The 14,611-nt window shown below is 42.3% G+C and overlaps 1 protein-coding gene across 1 annotated transcript in view; it reads right to left on the bottom strand.

Annotated features, from left to right (window-relative positions):
- PRPF6 (pre-mRNA processing factor 6) overlaps window positions 1–11,198 on the bottom strand; it is a 77,931-nt gene extending 66,733 nt beyond the window's left edge. Inside the window, exon 1 of the mRNA XM_030212494.1 lies at window positions 11,008–11,198. Within this exon, the coding sequence (XP_030068354.1) occupies window positions 11,008–11,183 (176 nt within the window). The 5' untranslated portion in view covers window positions 11,184–11,198. The remainder of the gene's footprint in view (window positions 1–11,007) is intronic.
- Between the last annotated feature and the right edge of the window lie 3,413 nt (window positions 11,199–14,611).

Raw genomic sequence — 14,611 nt, 5'->3', positions numbered from 1 at the left:
CAGACTCCACTATAAACATTTGGTGGCAGAGGAACACGGGTTCGATTGCTGTACAGTGGAGTCCGAGTTATGCTTTGCTAATTCCTCTGAGACTAAATTTTGAAGTGTGTCTTTGCTAAATTTAAAAAGATCTGAGATAGGGTTATATTTCTAAATTTAGATAAATCTGAGCTCAGTGAGAGAAAGAAAGATATATATATATATATATATATATAACTTCCGTAGCGACGAATTATACTGTTTATTTTGAATTCCTTTTTAATTTTTTTCCAGTTTCTGTTTCAGTGACAGGATTGTAGGAACTGTTCAGTGTTCAAATATGTTGTCAGATTCAGCTGTCAGATTTCTGAAACTAATATTTATCCACTGTTGGAATTCTCTAAAAAAAATGTTTGTTAAGGTGTAAAAGATCTTGTATTTTGAAGGATTGATCTTTTTTGCTTTGCATCGCCAAAGAAATCAGTGCAGGATTCTTAGCAATAAGATATTTGGGTTCAGCCGCAGATTCCCTGAATATCGGACTTGCGGAAATTGAGATTACTTCGTGCTTGAGATATCTGAAGTCTGCTGCCTTGTCTACAGATTCTGAACCTATTGAGCTCGAAACAGTCCAAGTAGGAGACTGGGTCCTAATCAAGGTCATCAAAAGGTCTAAGGCAACCTGAATAGACCACCTTCTTGCGAGCGTAAGCCCGGCTGCAAAGGGGAAGTGCTTCAATAGGCACCCTCGTCTCAAACACGGTGAAGAAACCAACAACCCAAGCGAGAATTTAGGGTCGAAATGGAGGCGTTAACATCTGATCCAGTTGACACTGCTCCTGTCTAATCTGGACACTTTTGTATTTGGACTCTAACCCCAACATCTTATTTCCTTCAAGGACATTCTTCCTGTAACCATCTAACTGATCTTCGTCCTTCACCTACTGTTTTGTCTGGAACTTGACAAGGATTTGACATTTTGGACTTTATACTTTGGACTCTTGCCATAATGCATTATTTGCTACACTAATGAAATTATTTTTTCTTAAAACTGTTTGTTTTTTTCTCTTATTCCTGGTGCTCAATCTCCACTCTTTGTTTCTCTTCTTACCATTAATACTGCTCTTAATATGTCTGCAGCTTCTGTTGTATTGTCTTCTAATGCTTGGTACCATATGGTTTCTGCCATTGCTATACCTGTTAACTATTCCTTTTTATTTATTTTATTTATTGCATTTGTATCCCACATTATCCCACCTCTTTGCAGACTCAGTGTGGCTTACAATTCATCATGGATACTGGAAATAGAAGAGAATATACATTTGGTTTTACAGAGGGTTTTGGGTTACATGGTGGTGAAATACATGATAGTGTTAAAGCAAAAGACATTATAAGACATTTCTGGATATTTTAGATTATACAGTTACACATGTTGATCTTTGTGATATATCTTGTCGAAGAGATAGGTTTTCAATAGTTTACGGAAATTGGTCAATTCATAGACCGTTTTCAGGTTACGTGGCAACGCGTTCCAGAGCTGCGTGCTCATATAGGAAAAGGTAGATGCGTGCATTAATTTGTATTTCAGACCATTACACTTGGGAGGATGAAGATTAAGGAATGTGCGAGAAGATTTTTTTGCGTTCCTGGGTGGTAGTTCTATTATGTAGGCTGGGGAGTCACCATGGATGATTTTATGGACTAGGGTACAAAGTTTGAACGTGATGCGTTCTTTAAGTGGGAGCCAGTGTAGTTTTTCTCGTAGGGGTTTCGCGCTTTCGTATTTTGATTTGCCGAATATTAGTCTGGCTGCCGTGTTCTGGGCTGTCTGGAGTTTTTTAAGTATTTGCTCTTTGCAGCCAGTGTAGAGTGAGTTACAATAGTCCAGAAGACTGAGTACCAATGATTGTACCAGATTGCGGAAGACAGTCCTTGGAAAAAATGGTCTAACTCTTTTTAGTTTCCACATTGAATGAAACATCTTTTTAGTTATGTTTTTCACATGATTCTCAAGTGTTAGGTGTCGATCAATGGTGACTCCAAGAATTTTTAGAGTGTCCGAAACTGGTAGATTTAGTTTAGGTGTGTTGATGGTGGTAAATTTATTCTTATTGTATTGCGAGGTGAGTACTAGGCATTGGGGTTTTTTCTGCATTAAGTTTTAGCTGAAATGCATCTGCCCAGGAATTCATGATATGAAGGCTTTGCTTGATTTCGTTGGAGATTTCCCTTAGATCTTGTTTGAATGGGATGACGATCGTTACATCATCAGCGTATATATATGGGTTTAGGTTCTGATTCGATAGTAGTTTGGCCAAGGGTGTCATCATTAGGTTGAATATGGTCGGTGAGAGGGGGGATCCCTGTGGAACTCCGCATTCAGGTGTCCATGTAGCTGATGTAGTCGAATTTGATGTCATTTTCATTCTATTTGTACTATTTTTCCTTTTAATCTTTTCTGCCATTGTTCTACTCATTTACACCCATTTCGTCCCGGGAATACTTCTGGTAACCGTATGCTTGATTTTCTATTCCTGTTAATTTTGTTTATTTTCTGTCACTGAACTTAGTGCAGCTTCTGATTTGGAGGTGGCTACTAATGCTAAGTGGCTTCAAGAAATTTTGATATTACATGGGGCACTTTATTAATTTAGAACACATCTGCTTATCCTGTTCTTAGATATATCATTCTCTCGTGCACCCAATTTTTTGTTTTTAATTAGTTGGTACATTTTCTCTCTGAAACACTTTATAAATGCTGTGTACGCCTACTTCTGTTACCCTTTTTCTTTTTTAGTAGAACATTTATTGCCTGTAACGCAAGTATACCTCCTTTGGGAAGACATTTATTCAGCTTATACTGCTTTTAGTTGAAATATTATATGTATTTTTGGCTTTTTATATTTTCTGCATATTTTCATGATTTTTTTCTATAAGTTTCACCATTTTTTGAATCTTGTCTTTATGAAATTAAATGTCATGTTTAAATTTATCTTCAGCATTTTTCCTGGTTTAGCCGTTTATTTGTTACATGGGTTTCTCCTGTTAGAGCTTATTTCAGCTCCCCAGGCGTAGATAGGTTTAGTTTGGGTTCCTTCCTTTTCAAACTGTTGTACGCTGCATCAATGGATATCGAATGGACACCCTGCACATTATTATCTGTAAAGGTGATGATTTCTCAATCATCAAGAGGGGAATGAATTGATTTGCTCTTTTCTGACACTGACAAGTCAGGTTATGACCCATGAACTGCATAAGCTAAGGGCTTAAATTTTAAACTGCCTGAAAGCTGCATTTTTTTTCTGTGCTCTCTGTGTTTTTTGCTTAGAGCTGTAAATGCTATGAATACAAGGTCATGCTGAACCTGCAAGGCGTGCTCATCCCCTCCCCTGGCACAGCTGGTGCCGCTGATTCTACATTACAAGGATACTTCAGAATGTATTTACAGTTTGGGAGAGAAGACGTGTTGAGTTTTTTTAGACAGACCAATTCATAAGACCTAGGTGCTAGGGAAATCCCTGTAACGAGATGGCGACTAAAATCTTCAGTAAAAGAACCTTGGACTTATTATAAAATGCTGTGTTCCATAAATATTCAGATAGTGTGTTCCATTTTATGTAAACAATAAAGACAGAAATTAGCTAAGTAACACAGAAAGTAGCTGAAATTGCAAGTTGTAGACTGGATGCGAGGGGGATTGATGCTCAATCCATTGTATATAAGGCACTGCTGTGCTGTATTAGACAGAGGCAGAGATCATCAACAGTGAGTGCGTCTTCACCACAGTGATATCTCTTCCTCTCGTAACAAATGCTGCCATTTGTTACGGTCTAATTACTTTGCCTAATTACTTCATCTAATTACTTTGTCTAATTACCCTGCCTGATTACTTTGCCCAATTGCTTTTTTGTCTAATTGCTCTATTGCCTGATTGCTTTGTTATTATCTATATCAGGGGTAGGCAACTCCGGTCCTCGAGAGCCACAGGCAGGTCAGGTTTTCAGGATATCCACAATGAATATGCAGGAGATAGATTTGCATACCATGGAGGCAGTGCTTGCAAATCTATCTCCTGCATATTCATTGTGGATATCCTGAAAACCTGACCTGCCTGCGGCTCTCGAGGACCGGACTTGCCTACCCCTGATCTATATCATCTATACTGGAATAAAGACTATCCCTCTAAAAAGAACATAGGTTCTGTCCTTTCTGTCTTTTCTATCACGGTATCTTGGGGTGGGTGTAAGGAGGTAGAAATCCTATTTGCCCCACATTTCCAAATTGTATATTTCTTATGGTAAGTAGATATATCAGAGAAATAATTCCCACATAATTACAGCCCTCAGTGATACTAGGTTGTCAGGGGGGGCCATGTAAGAACAGACTCCACTATAAACAGTATGTATTTATTTATTTATTTATTTGTAGCATTTGTATCCCACATTTTCCCACCAATTTGCAGGCTCAATGTGGCTTACATTTGCCGTAATGGCGGTTGCCATTACCGGGTAACAGAATTACAAATGGTATTGCATTAAGGTGCATACATACATGGTAACATACATGGAACTGATCATGATATATGTATATACCATTTGCATACATATATAGTAAAGAAAAATAAATTATGCTATTGCATGAAAGTTTCTGAGAATAAATTGGATTGTAACATACATTAGGTCATCGATTATAGAGAGTCCCTATTCAGCATAAGGTTGAAGTGGTAATACTTGATCATGAATATCAAAGAGGTTAATCAGTCATGAGGTAAACGTTCCTGTTCCAGGACTTCGGGACTGTTGCATCATTGGCCGCCTGTGGTGCTACTTTTCCTTCTGAGGGTTCCTGAGACACCTTCGGCTTCAGCATGTGACTGAGTTCCCAAGATGTTCCTACTCCAGTGTGGGCATGGACACCTGACATGCTTCCAGCCGCTGTGCGTGAGCGGGTTCCCGAGTTACCAAGATGCTACCTTGTTCCTGCTTAGCCCTGTTCCTGAACCCAGATGCTGCTGTACTCCCTAGTCTGTACCCTGCCTCACTTGCATCGGGGTAGTCTAGTGTTGCTCCCAACACCTTCTCCTGCTTGCTGGAGACTCCTCAACCATAGTTCCCTCTACTACTAACCAAGGGCTCACCATCTGGATCAGAACAATATGCAACAGCCATGAGCTCGACTGAATCTCCAGCCCTGCAATTATTACAACAACACTTCAGCTACAACAGTTATCAGGGGCAATAGAGATGCTTACACATCATAAGGACATGTTAGCGGGTCCCAACGCCTCAACAGAAGGGACATAGCCCTCAATCAGTGCAAGCCCAGGAAGTGTTTCCCCAGGTGTTGGAATTTGAGTTGCTCCACCTCCATGATGTGATAGTAACCTCAAGACATGTGTTTTTTGTGAACCAATGCCAGATTGTTTTTCAATTACAAACCCGGGACTTTGCCTCTGACCAGGGCCAAAATAACATACATTATTATCTCTACTCAACGGACCAGCACTGGCATGGGGCTCGCCTATGTGGGAGAGAAACGATCCAGTGTTAAACAACCTTCAAGGATTTTTGGTCCAGTTCTGGTGTATCTTTAAGGAACCAGGGAAGGCAGCCGCCCGACTTTTAAATTTACAGCAGGGCCATCTTATTGTGGGAGACTATGTTATTCATTTCCTCACTCTATCTGCAGAGCTGGGATGGAAAGACGAGAGCCTTATGGCGGTATTCTGGCAGGAGTATCCCTGGTGATTAAAGATGAGTTGGCAGAAAGGGAGCTTCCTGCCACCCTGGATGAACTGGTCCTTCTATGAACCAGAGTGGAAGTGCAATTCTGTGAACGAGCCTTGGAATGCCAGGTCAGTCACTATGTGTGTGTGAGCGGGTTCCTGAGAAGCCTTCAGCTTCAGTGTGTGTGTGAGCGGGTTCCTGAGAAGCCTTCAGCTTCAGTGTGTGTGTGAGCGGGTTCCTGAGAAGCCTTCAGCTTCAGTGTGTGTGAGCGGGTTCCTGAGAAGCCTTCGGTTTCAGTGTGTGTGAGCGGGTTCCTGAGAAGCTTTCGGCTTCAGTGTGTGTGAGCGGGTTTCTGAGAAGCCTTCAGCTTCAATGTATTAATGGGTTCCTGAGAAGCCTTCAGTTTCAGTGTGTGAGTGGGTTCCTGAGATGCTTCCTACCTAAGTGTGGGCATGGGCTCTTGACACACTTCCAGCCACTGTGCGTGAGCGGGTTCCCGAGTTACTTAAGTGCTACCTTATTCCCGCATAGTCCTGTTCCTGAACCCAGACGCTGCTCTACTCCAGCCTAGTCTTTACCCTGCCTCATTTCCATCGGGTAGTCTGGTCCTGCTCCTGTCAACTTCCCCAGCTTGCTGGAGACTCGTCAACCGTAGTTCCCTCTACTACGGACCAAGGGCTCACCACCTAGATCATAAAAGTAACAACTTGACCAGCTCTCCCGTCAAATACAGGCAATATCACATACTCTGACCAAATATGTAGCACAAGCCACGGACTCAAGCATCGGCTAGATGCAGCAAAGGGTGGAGAGGGCTCACTGAGGCACAGCGCAACCTGAAAAGTTAACAAGAAAAAATAGAACACTGAACTAAAATTAAATGATCAAGAAAACAGTTACTGCCATAATAATATACGGCTTATGGAACTGCCTGATATGATTGTAGAAACGGAACTTTGGTGGTTTCTTGGACCTTGCAAAACTAAGGGACTGGGTGTCTAAATGGCACATGAAATCTAATATGGAGACACAAAAACTTAGGAATAAATGAAGGAAGTTCTCTTTGGCATGATAATGATATACTGTATATCATTTTTATTCCACTGTTGTGTTTTGGTGTGGTTATATTTTGCTGAATTCTATACCTATATATTTATTTTACTGAATTCTATACATGCCCTGATCTGTATATACGTTCTCTAAGCACCTGCTCTTTGCTGCTATCACAGACAGGATAATGGGTGAAAGAAAACATTGATTCAACCCCAGGGCTAATGAAGAAAGCTACCACAAGGTGTACACACACATTAATGGGTTCATTCAGCACAGGAGCATGGTAAGAGGCCATTAGGTATTCTGCTGCAACACACAGAAGTAAACACCCATACCACGAGAAATTCTTTGGCAGACCCAAACCAACATAAAAGATTTTTGGAATTCATTTTTTTTCTGTGACCATATCACAGGTACCTGATATGAAATACCTGCAACTTGAAAAGGCAGAACATGGCGGTAACAGTGATTTTGTTGTGCGAGTGCTTGAAGAAAACAAAAGTACCAGCACACATTTGTATATATTCATCTGTGCGTAAATATTATAGCCTGGTGAAAAATGTGCAAGAAATTTCTGTCAGGCTAATATTTATGAGCAACACACATGTAAATGTGTTGGTACTTTCGTTTTTTTTGGACATGGCATAGTGAAGCTGCCCTTACTACACAACTTGTGTTCACACATCCAGCAGGCTTTCCCTGTTAATGCAAAAGTTCTGCGCCCTATGAATTAGCATCTCATTCACTGGCTGAAATCACCACATAATATTTTCTCATGAATGACTTGGAAAATATCAGGCGTTCAGCTTTCTGCATTCATCTTTCAGTTAGGCAATTATTTTCTAGACCTCAGCTGGCAGGATTTTATGGTGTAACAGATCTCTTGTTAAATACAATTCCTGATAGCCTAACAAATCACTAATCACACAGTACTGAGAAACATGGAGGATCCTTGCCCTGCTGCAAAGGAGAAGCTGCACTGTAGGATAGTCAACATGGGACCCTAATTAAAGGCAAAACATTTAATTATTGGGGTCTCCTACTCTATTCTATTTTCAGTATTTATCCCACTTGTATCAACAAGGAGTCTAAGTGGGTTACAAAAAGTAAGATATTCAAAATCTTAACATAAATCACCAATCACAAATCAAAATATTTGTTAAAAAGATATGTTTTTAACGCTTTTCAAAAACGTAGGTAATTGGTTAGCATCCAAATTTGAAGTGAGATAGAATTCAAGTTCAACCCCAGCCCTCACCTGCCTGCCCTTGTCTCCCACAACAGCACTGGCCTAAAACCGAACTGAGAAAAGTCTAAATAAAAGACATAACCTTAGACATTACAATAGACTCCAGTAATTTTACCATCCAAGGCAAACTAGCCACAGGGCGGAACTTAGATACAACAGTTAGATCTGCCCCCTCTGATTCTGAAATTGGAGCTAAAATCATCTTTCCTACAATAGATGTAGAGGAGTGTGGTAGCCGTGTTAGTCCACTCTTAAGGTTATCAATAGAAATCAAACAAAATAAAACATGGAAAAGAAAATAAGATGATACCTTTTTTATTGGACATTACTTAATACATTTCTTGATTAGCTTTCAAAGGTCGCCCTTCTTCCTCAGATCGGAAAGGGCGACCTTCGAAAGCTAATCAAGAAATGTATTAAGTTATGTCCAATAAAAAAAGGTATCATCTTATTTTCTTTTCCATGTTTTATTTTGTTTGATTTCTATTGATAACTACAATAGATGGAAATTCTATCCTATTCGAGTCTTATATACTGACCGTGTTTCTAACAGGATTCACAGCGGTTCACAAAAGGAAGAGGTCTCAACAATACAGAGAAAAATTACAAATATATGATAGCTCACTAATACAAAGTCATGAATCTAACAACCATATAAAAAAGACCAACACCTTCCTAAAAACGAATTAAAAAGGCAGCGTTTTCATGTCCACAGGTAACGCATTCCAGTAATGTGTCCCCCTGGAAAGCGAATGAATTCTCAAGAATTGATTTTAACTTAATATTTTTCATTGTAGGATAACCTAATATTAAGAGTCTGATGATAGCAATCTCCCTGAAGAAGGGATTGCAAGCAAATCCAACCCCTCAGCATTCATCCCAAAAAGTGATTAGAAAATTAAACACAGCATTTTAAATCTAATACACTGACATATAGGTAACCATAGAGGTCAATTCCCTCTTTTAAGAAATTAGGTAAAAGGGGCCCTGTGGTGGCGTCAGCTTGTGGGTTTGCTGCGCACTGAGGCATTTTCCAGTGCTGGGAAGGAAATGGTCGTGCACTAAGTAATGGCACTGGCGCGCAGCCATTTCTTGGGAGGAGCCCTTACCACCTCCTATTTAGCCAACTAACTAGTTCAATTGGAATATCACATAGCAAATAAGAGGGGCATTTATCAAGTAAACAAGATTTATGTGAAAGTGTTTTTATCTCCAAAAATACTGTGTCTTTATTAACTAAATTAAGTCCACAACTGGCCAACAGGCAGACCACTGAAATATTCATCTCCTAACAAAATTGATGAATTTAAATCAAAGAATGAGATAAAAATTGCCGTAACTTAACCTTGTCCACAAAATATTTAGCTAAAATCTTCAGCTGACGGTCACACTGCTTCTGGCAAAGTAGCAAGTAATGATCTTTTTGTAAGGTTATTATATATCTTAAAAGCAATGTTTGATCTGGTTTCTCTAGTCTAATTATTTTACCATAGTATGTATTTTTTTAGCCTCAGATACTGCAGTTTTATAAACTTTCACGAGTTCTCCATTGCATTCTAGCTTGAGAGTCCATCGTTTTTTTCCATGCTCTAAGTGGTGGTAAGATCTTTTTAATGTTTGGAGTTTATTTGAATACCATGATGTATTAATTTCCTTGGATCGTTTCTTAGTATGTTCAAATGAAAAATGTTCCAAAGCATCTGTTACTTGACTACTCTATTTTTATTTATTAGGATTTATTTACCGCCTTTTTGAAGGAGTTCACTCAAGGTGATGTACAGTAAGAATAAATCAAACATGAGCAATAGACCCAATTACAGCAGTGAAAATAAGGTAATTAAACAACAGTGGGCCCAATATTCGCATCTCGATTGATAACTGGTCATTTTATTAACTCGCTATCGTCACTGAAAATGCCCGGTTAGCGCCAAAAATAAAGCTGGTGATATTGGGGATATTCCAGGGGCGTGACCTGTTAAGTCCCGATATTTGGAACTTAACCGGCCAGGCTTAGCGGCTAAATAAGGACGCATAAAAAGCAGCCTATCTTTGTCTGCTAAGCCATGGCCAGTTAAGTCTGAATATCGACTTAACAGGTAATGCACTAACCGGCACTGAAAACCTGAATATTCAATGCGTGTCACCAGAAACAGCCTGGCATTGAATATCCGGGTTGAGTGCCAAAAGAGCGCAAAGTGCTGCCCAATGCTGGCTAAATATCAGGGGAATTATATCTGAGAATACTCTTAGATTTGTCTATGTAAGTTGTGATGTGCCCAATGTTAATCTGAATCAAATTTATGTGTACTCTGGCAAAGTCTGAGATTTTCAAACAATCAGTTTTTGACAATAAAGAAGATAAAATGTAAAATCTGCTACATAATGGTCTAACCAAGGTACTGGAGACCAAATGGTATTTGATACAATCTGCAAGGAACGTTCCTTTCTTAAAGGAGCAACAACATCAAGTGTGTGTCCCTTTTCATGTGTTGGTTCTAAAATTGCTAATCTAATATTGAATCGATTTCAAAAATGACAAAATATCTACAGTAACAGTATAGTCAGAGTCATTCTCTAAGTCATTCTTTCTCCCTGTCTCTTTCCCTACAGGGTGCCCCCCCCCCCCCCCATCTCTCTCTTTCCCTACAGGGTGCCCCACCCATCTCTCTTCCCCTGAAGGGTGCCCATGTCGCTATCTCTTCCTTCCCCTGCAAGGTTCCCCTCATGTCTCTTTTTTTTCCTCTGAAGGGTGCCCCCCACCAACATCTGTTTTCTCTTGCAGGCAGGGTGACATCCAAGTCAGTCTCTCTCTCCCTCTCTCTGTCTCGCAGGGTCTCTTCTGTCTCCCCCCCCCCGCCCGCCCTCCCGCCCCCCATCTCTCTCTCTTCCCCCCCTCCCCCCCCCGCGAGCCGGGGTTATCCTGCCATGTCCGCGTCCGTCCACCCATCCACCATCTCTCCATCCATCCATCTCTCTCTCTGACCCCCGTCCATTTCTCACCCTCTGCCCAGGCCCGGCACATATCCAAGCGGAGCGGGCATGCCAAGGAAAGGCTTTTTCTTCTTGTTCATGGTGCCAGTGATGGAAGCAGTAATGCCCGTAGCTCCGCCGGGCACGGGCGGGTTCCCCGGGCCAGCCGCCCCGGAGCCGCTCGGTGCTGCGACGCTAGACGCCATTTTTCTTCTCCCGGAAACTGAGCTGCTGTCCCAGAGGTGCCTCGCGGCCGGCAGCTGATCGACAAACACTTCCGGTTAATGGGTTCCCACGGTTACAAATAGGCGTGGGGCTGCGGGATGAAGCAAAGAGGTTGAAGAAAACAGGAGACAGGATGACGTCGAAACGTTTAAGCTACTTACCGTTTGTTTCCCCACGCACTGCAGTCGTCATCTGCTAGAAGCAAAATGACCAAACTCATAAGCTGCTGCATCCTCCTCGTTGTCGTTCTTTATTGTTAGCATTTTTATTTAATCTTACTTATAGTTTCAAACATGCTGGTTTGTGCACCATACGGATGTACACAGAAGAGGTATTGGTTTCATCGGTTAAGTATATAAGTACTGCATACTGGGACAGACCGAAGGTCCATCAAGCGCAAGCCCAGCATCCTGTTTCTTACAATGGCTAATCCAGGTCACAACTGCCTGTCAAGATCCCAGAACAGAACAATACGTTTTATGCTGCTTATCCTAGAAATAAGCAGTGGATTTTCCCCAAGTCATTTTGATAATTGCTTATGGACTTTTCTTTTAGGAAGCTATCCAAACCTTTTTTAAACCTCACTGAGCTAACTGCTTTAACTACATTGTCTAGCAATGAATTGGAATTCGTTTAATTATACGATAAGTGAAGAAATATTTTCTCCAATTTGTTTTAAATTTGCTACTTTGTAGCTTCATCGTGTGCCCCTAGTCCTAGTATTTTTGGAAAGAATAAACATGTGAGTCATGCCTACCCGTTCCATTCCACTCATTATTTTATAGACCGCTATCGTATCTCCCCTCAGCTGTCTGTTCTCCAAGCTGAAGAGCCCTAGCCGCTTTGCCTTTCCTCATAGGGAAGTCGTCTCATCATTTTCATCACCCTTCTCTGTACCTTTTCTAATTCCACTTTATCTTTTTTGAGCTGCAGTAACCAGAATTGCACACAATACGAAGACATTATAATGTACTCATTTTTGTTCTGTTCCTTTCCTAATAATACCTAACATTCTATTTGCTTTCTTTGCTGCCGCCACACACTGAGCAGAGAGGGTTTCAACATATCATCAGTGACGACACCTAGATCCCTTTCCTGGTCGATGACTCCTCGTGTGGAACTTTGCATTACATAGCTATAGCTTGGGTTCCTCTCTCCCACATCCATCACTTTGCACATGCCATCTGCCATTTGGATGCCCAGTCTCCCAACCTCATACGGTCCTCTTGTATTTTTTCACAATCCTCTTTAAAAGTCTGTCCTTTAATGATGCCTCATGTTCAGAAATCATAGCCATAAATATAGACAGTTATTCAAATATTATCACATGCATACACCAGAACAGACATCCATGCTCAGCTGGGTATATATGGTAATCTTATCTTTGTTAGATATTAGATATAATAGGCATCTCTGAGACCTGGTGGAAGGAGGATAATCAGTGGGACACTGTCATACCGGGGTACAAATTATATTGTAGTGATAGGGTGGATCGAATTGGTGGGGGGTAGCATTGTATATTAACGAGAGCCTTGAATCAAATAGATTGAAAATTCTGCAGGAAACAAAACACTTCTTAGAATCACTGTGGATTGAAATTCCATGTGTAAAGGGGAAAGGGATAGTGATAGGAGTGTACTACCATCTGCCTGGCCAGGATGAACAGACGGATGCAGAAATGTTAAAGGAAATTAGGGACGCAAACAAACTGGGCAACACAATAATAATGGGTGATTCCTCAGCGACCCTCCAGACCGGTCAAGACGCGTGGGTTATGTCCTCCTACCAGCAGAGGGAGACTGAGAAAACACTAAGCTTTTGAAGCCTGTATATATAACCTGTGCAGAACCTCCACTAGCCAGTATTTTCTCAGTCTACGCAGAGGTAGCAGGACAGCCTGTGCAGTCTGCAATGGTCGGGTGAGGTAGTTTGTTATTGGGGGGTAGAAATTTTCCTTCCAATCTTATTCTGTTGCAGTACCCTGTACGTGTGTGTTTAAAAAAAAAAAGTGCTTCGGGGCACTGGGTCCGGTGGGGCCCAGTTTTTTTCCCCCCTGGGGTGTCACACCTATGTTTGGGTCCCTCCCCCTGTGCTGCTCTCTATTTCTGTTTGCTTGGCAGCTTTGTGCCTCGGCTGCTTTCTCAGTATTGTAGCCTTGAGTGCCATACAATTTCCAGCTGCCAGAGTTAGAGTACTGTGCCTTTAAGGGCATTTATTTATTTATTTCAGCGGACCGAACGGGAGTTTCGTTTCCTTGCTGGAATGTGAGAGCAGCGCTTTCTTTAGTGCTTTCTTTACTGCTTTGTTCAGGGTGAGAGAGTTTTGGCTTGGCGCGTTGGTGGAACAATTTTTTTCCCCGTCCCTCATGGTTGATGGCGGCCAAGCTTCTTCGATGTCGCGTGTGCTCACGGCGGGGGGTAGAGGCGCCGGGCGCTCCGTGTAAACTTTGTGGTGAGCCTAAAAAGGTGGTTGCGGCTCCCCCAGATTTGACCGCGGAGGGACCGATGGTGTCGGGAGGCTCCGGGTCAGCGGGAGTGCAGGCAGGGCCGATGTCAGTGGGAACAGTTTCGGCGGGAACGGCCGCCATCTTGAGTCCGGCGCGACCTGTGGAGACAGCTGTTTTTGGGCCTGTGGCCCCCATTTTGGCACAAAAAGGGCCTAATGACGGTCCAGGAATGGTGGGCTTTCCTCCAGATTTTGTCTGGACGCTGTATCAGGCCTGGAGATCGGGACTCCCCCCCCAAGTGGAAGAGGGGGCTGTGTCCGTTTTGGCTAAGAGACCACGTTTAGAGTGGTCAGAGGACATGGAGAGTTTTTCTCCTGTAGCTTCGGAAGCTGCGTTTTGTGATTTGGGGGAGTCAGATGGAATTGACGGTCCTCAGGAGCAGGATTGTTGGATTCCTGGAGAGGATCCGTCAGTAGTGCGGATTTTCCATAGAGATGAGCTGTCAGAACTTATAGATCAGGTGACGTCCACCCTTAAGTTTGATCCTGAGGTGGCTTTGGGGGAAACTGGCCAGGATCCGTTGGTGAAGGGCATTCAGCGTAAGGCGCGATCCTTCCCTATGAACAAGGATCTCCGGGAGATGATTTTGCAGGAATGGAATTCGCTGGATTCGCCGTGTAAGGTGGCCAAGGCAATGGCGAGGCTTTATCCCCTCCCTCAGGAGGATAGGGATTCCTTTAAGCCTCCCACTGTAGATGCAGTGGTGACGGCAGTAACTAAAGCTACGGCTATCCCGGTTGATGGAGGAACGGCCCTCCGTGATCCTCAGGATAGGAGGTTGGAATCTTTTCTCAAGCGTAGTTTTGATCTGTCGGCTCTAGCCCTGCAGGCCTCGGTTTGTGGGGATCTGGTAGCTCGGGCGTGTTTTCGTTGGGCCGAGAAGCTCCTGGATGATTCGGTAGA

This window comes from Microcaecilia unicolor, chromosome 8 (assembly GCF_901765095.1).
Source record: "Microcaecilia unicolor chromosome 8, aMicUni1.1, whole genome shotgun sequence".
In the NCBI taxonomy this organism is placed as follows: Eukaryota; Metazoa; Chordata; class Amphibia; order Gymnophiona; family Siphonopidae; genus Microcaecilia; species Microcaecilia unicolor.
The sequence above is the reverse complement of the archived record's forward strand: the minus strand, read 5'-3'. Positions and strand labels throughout refer to the sequence as shown.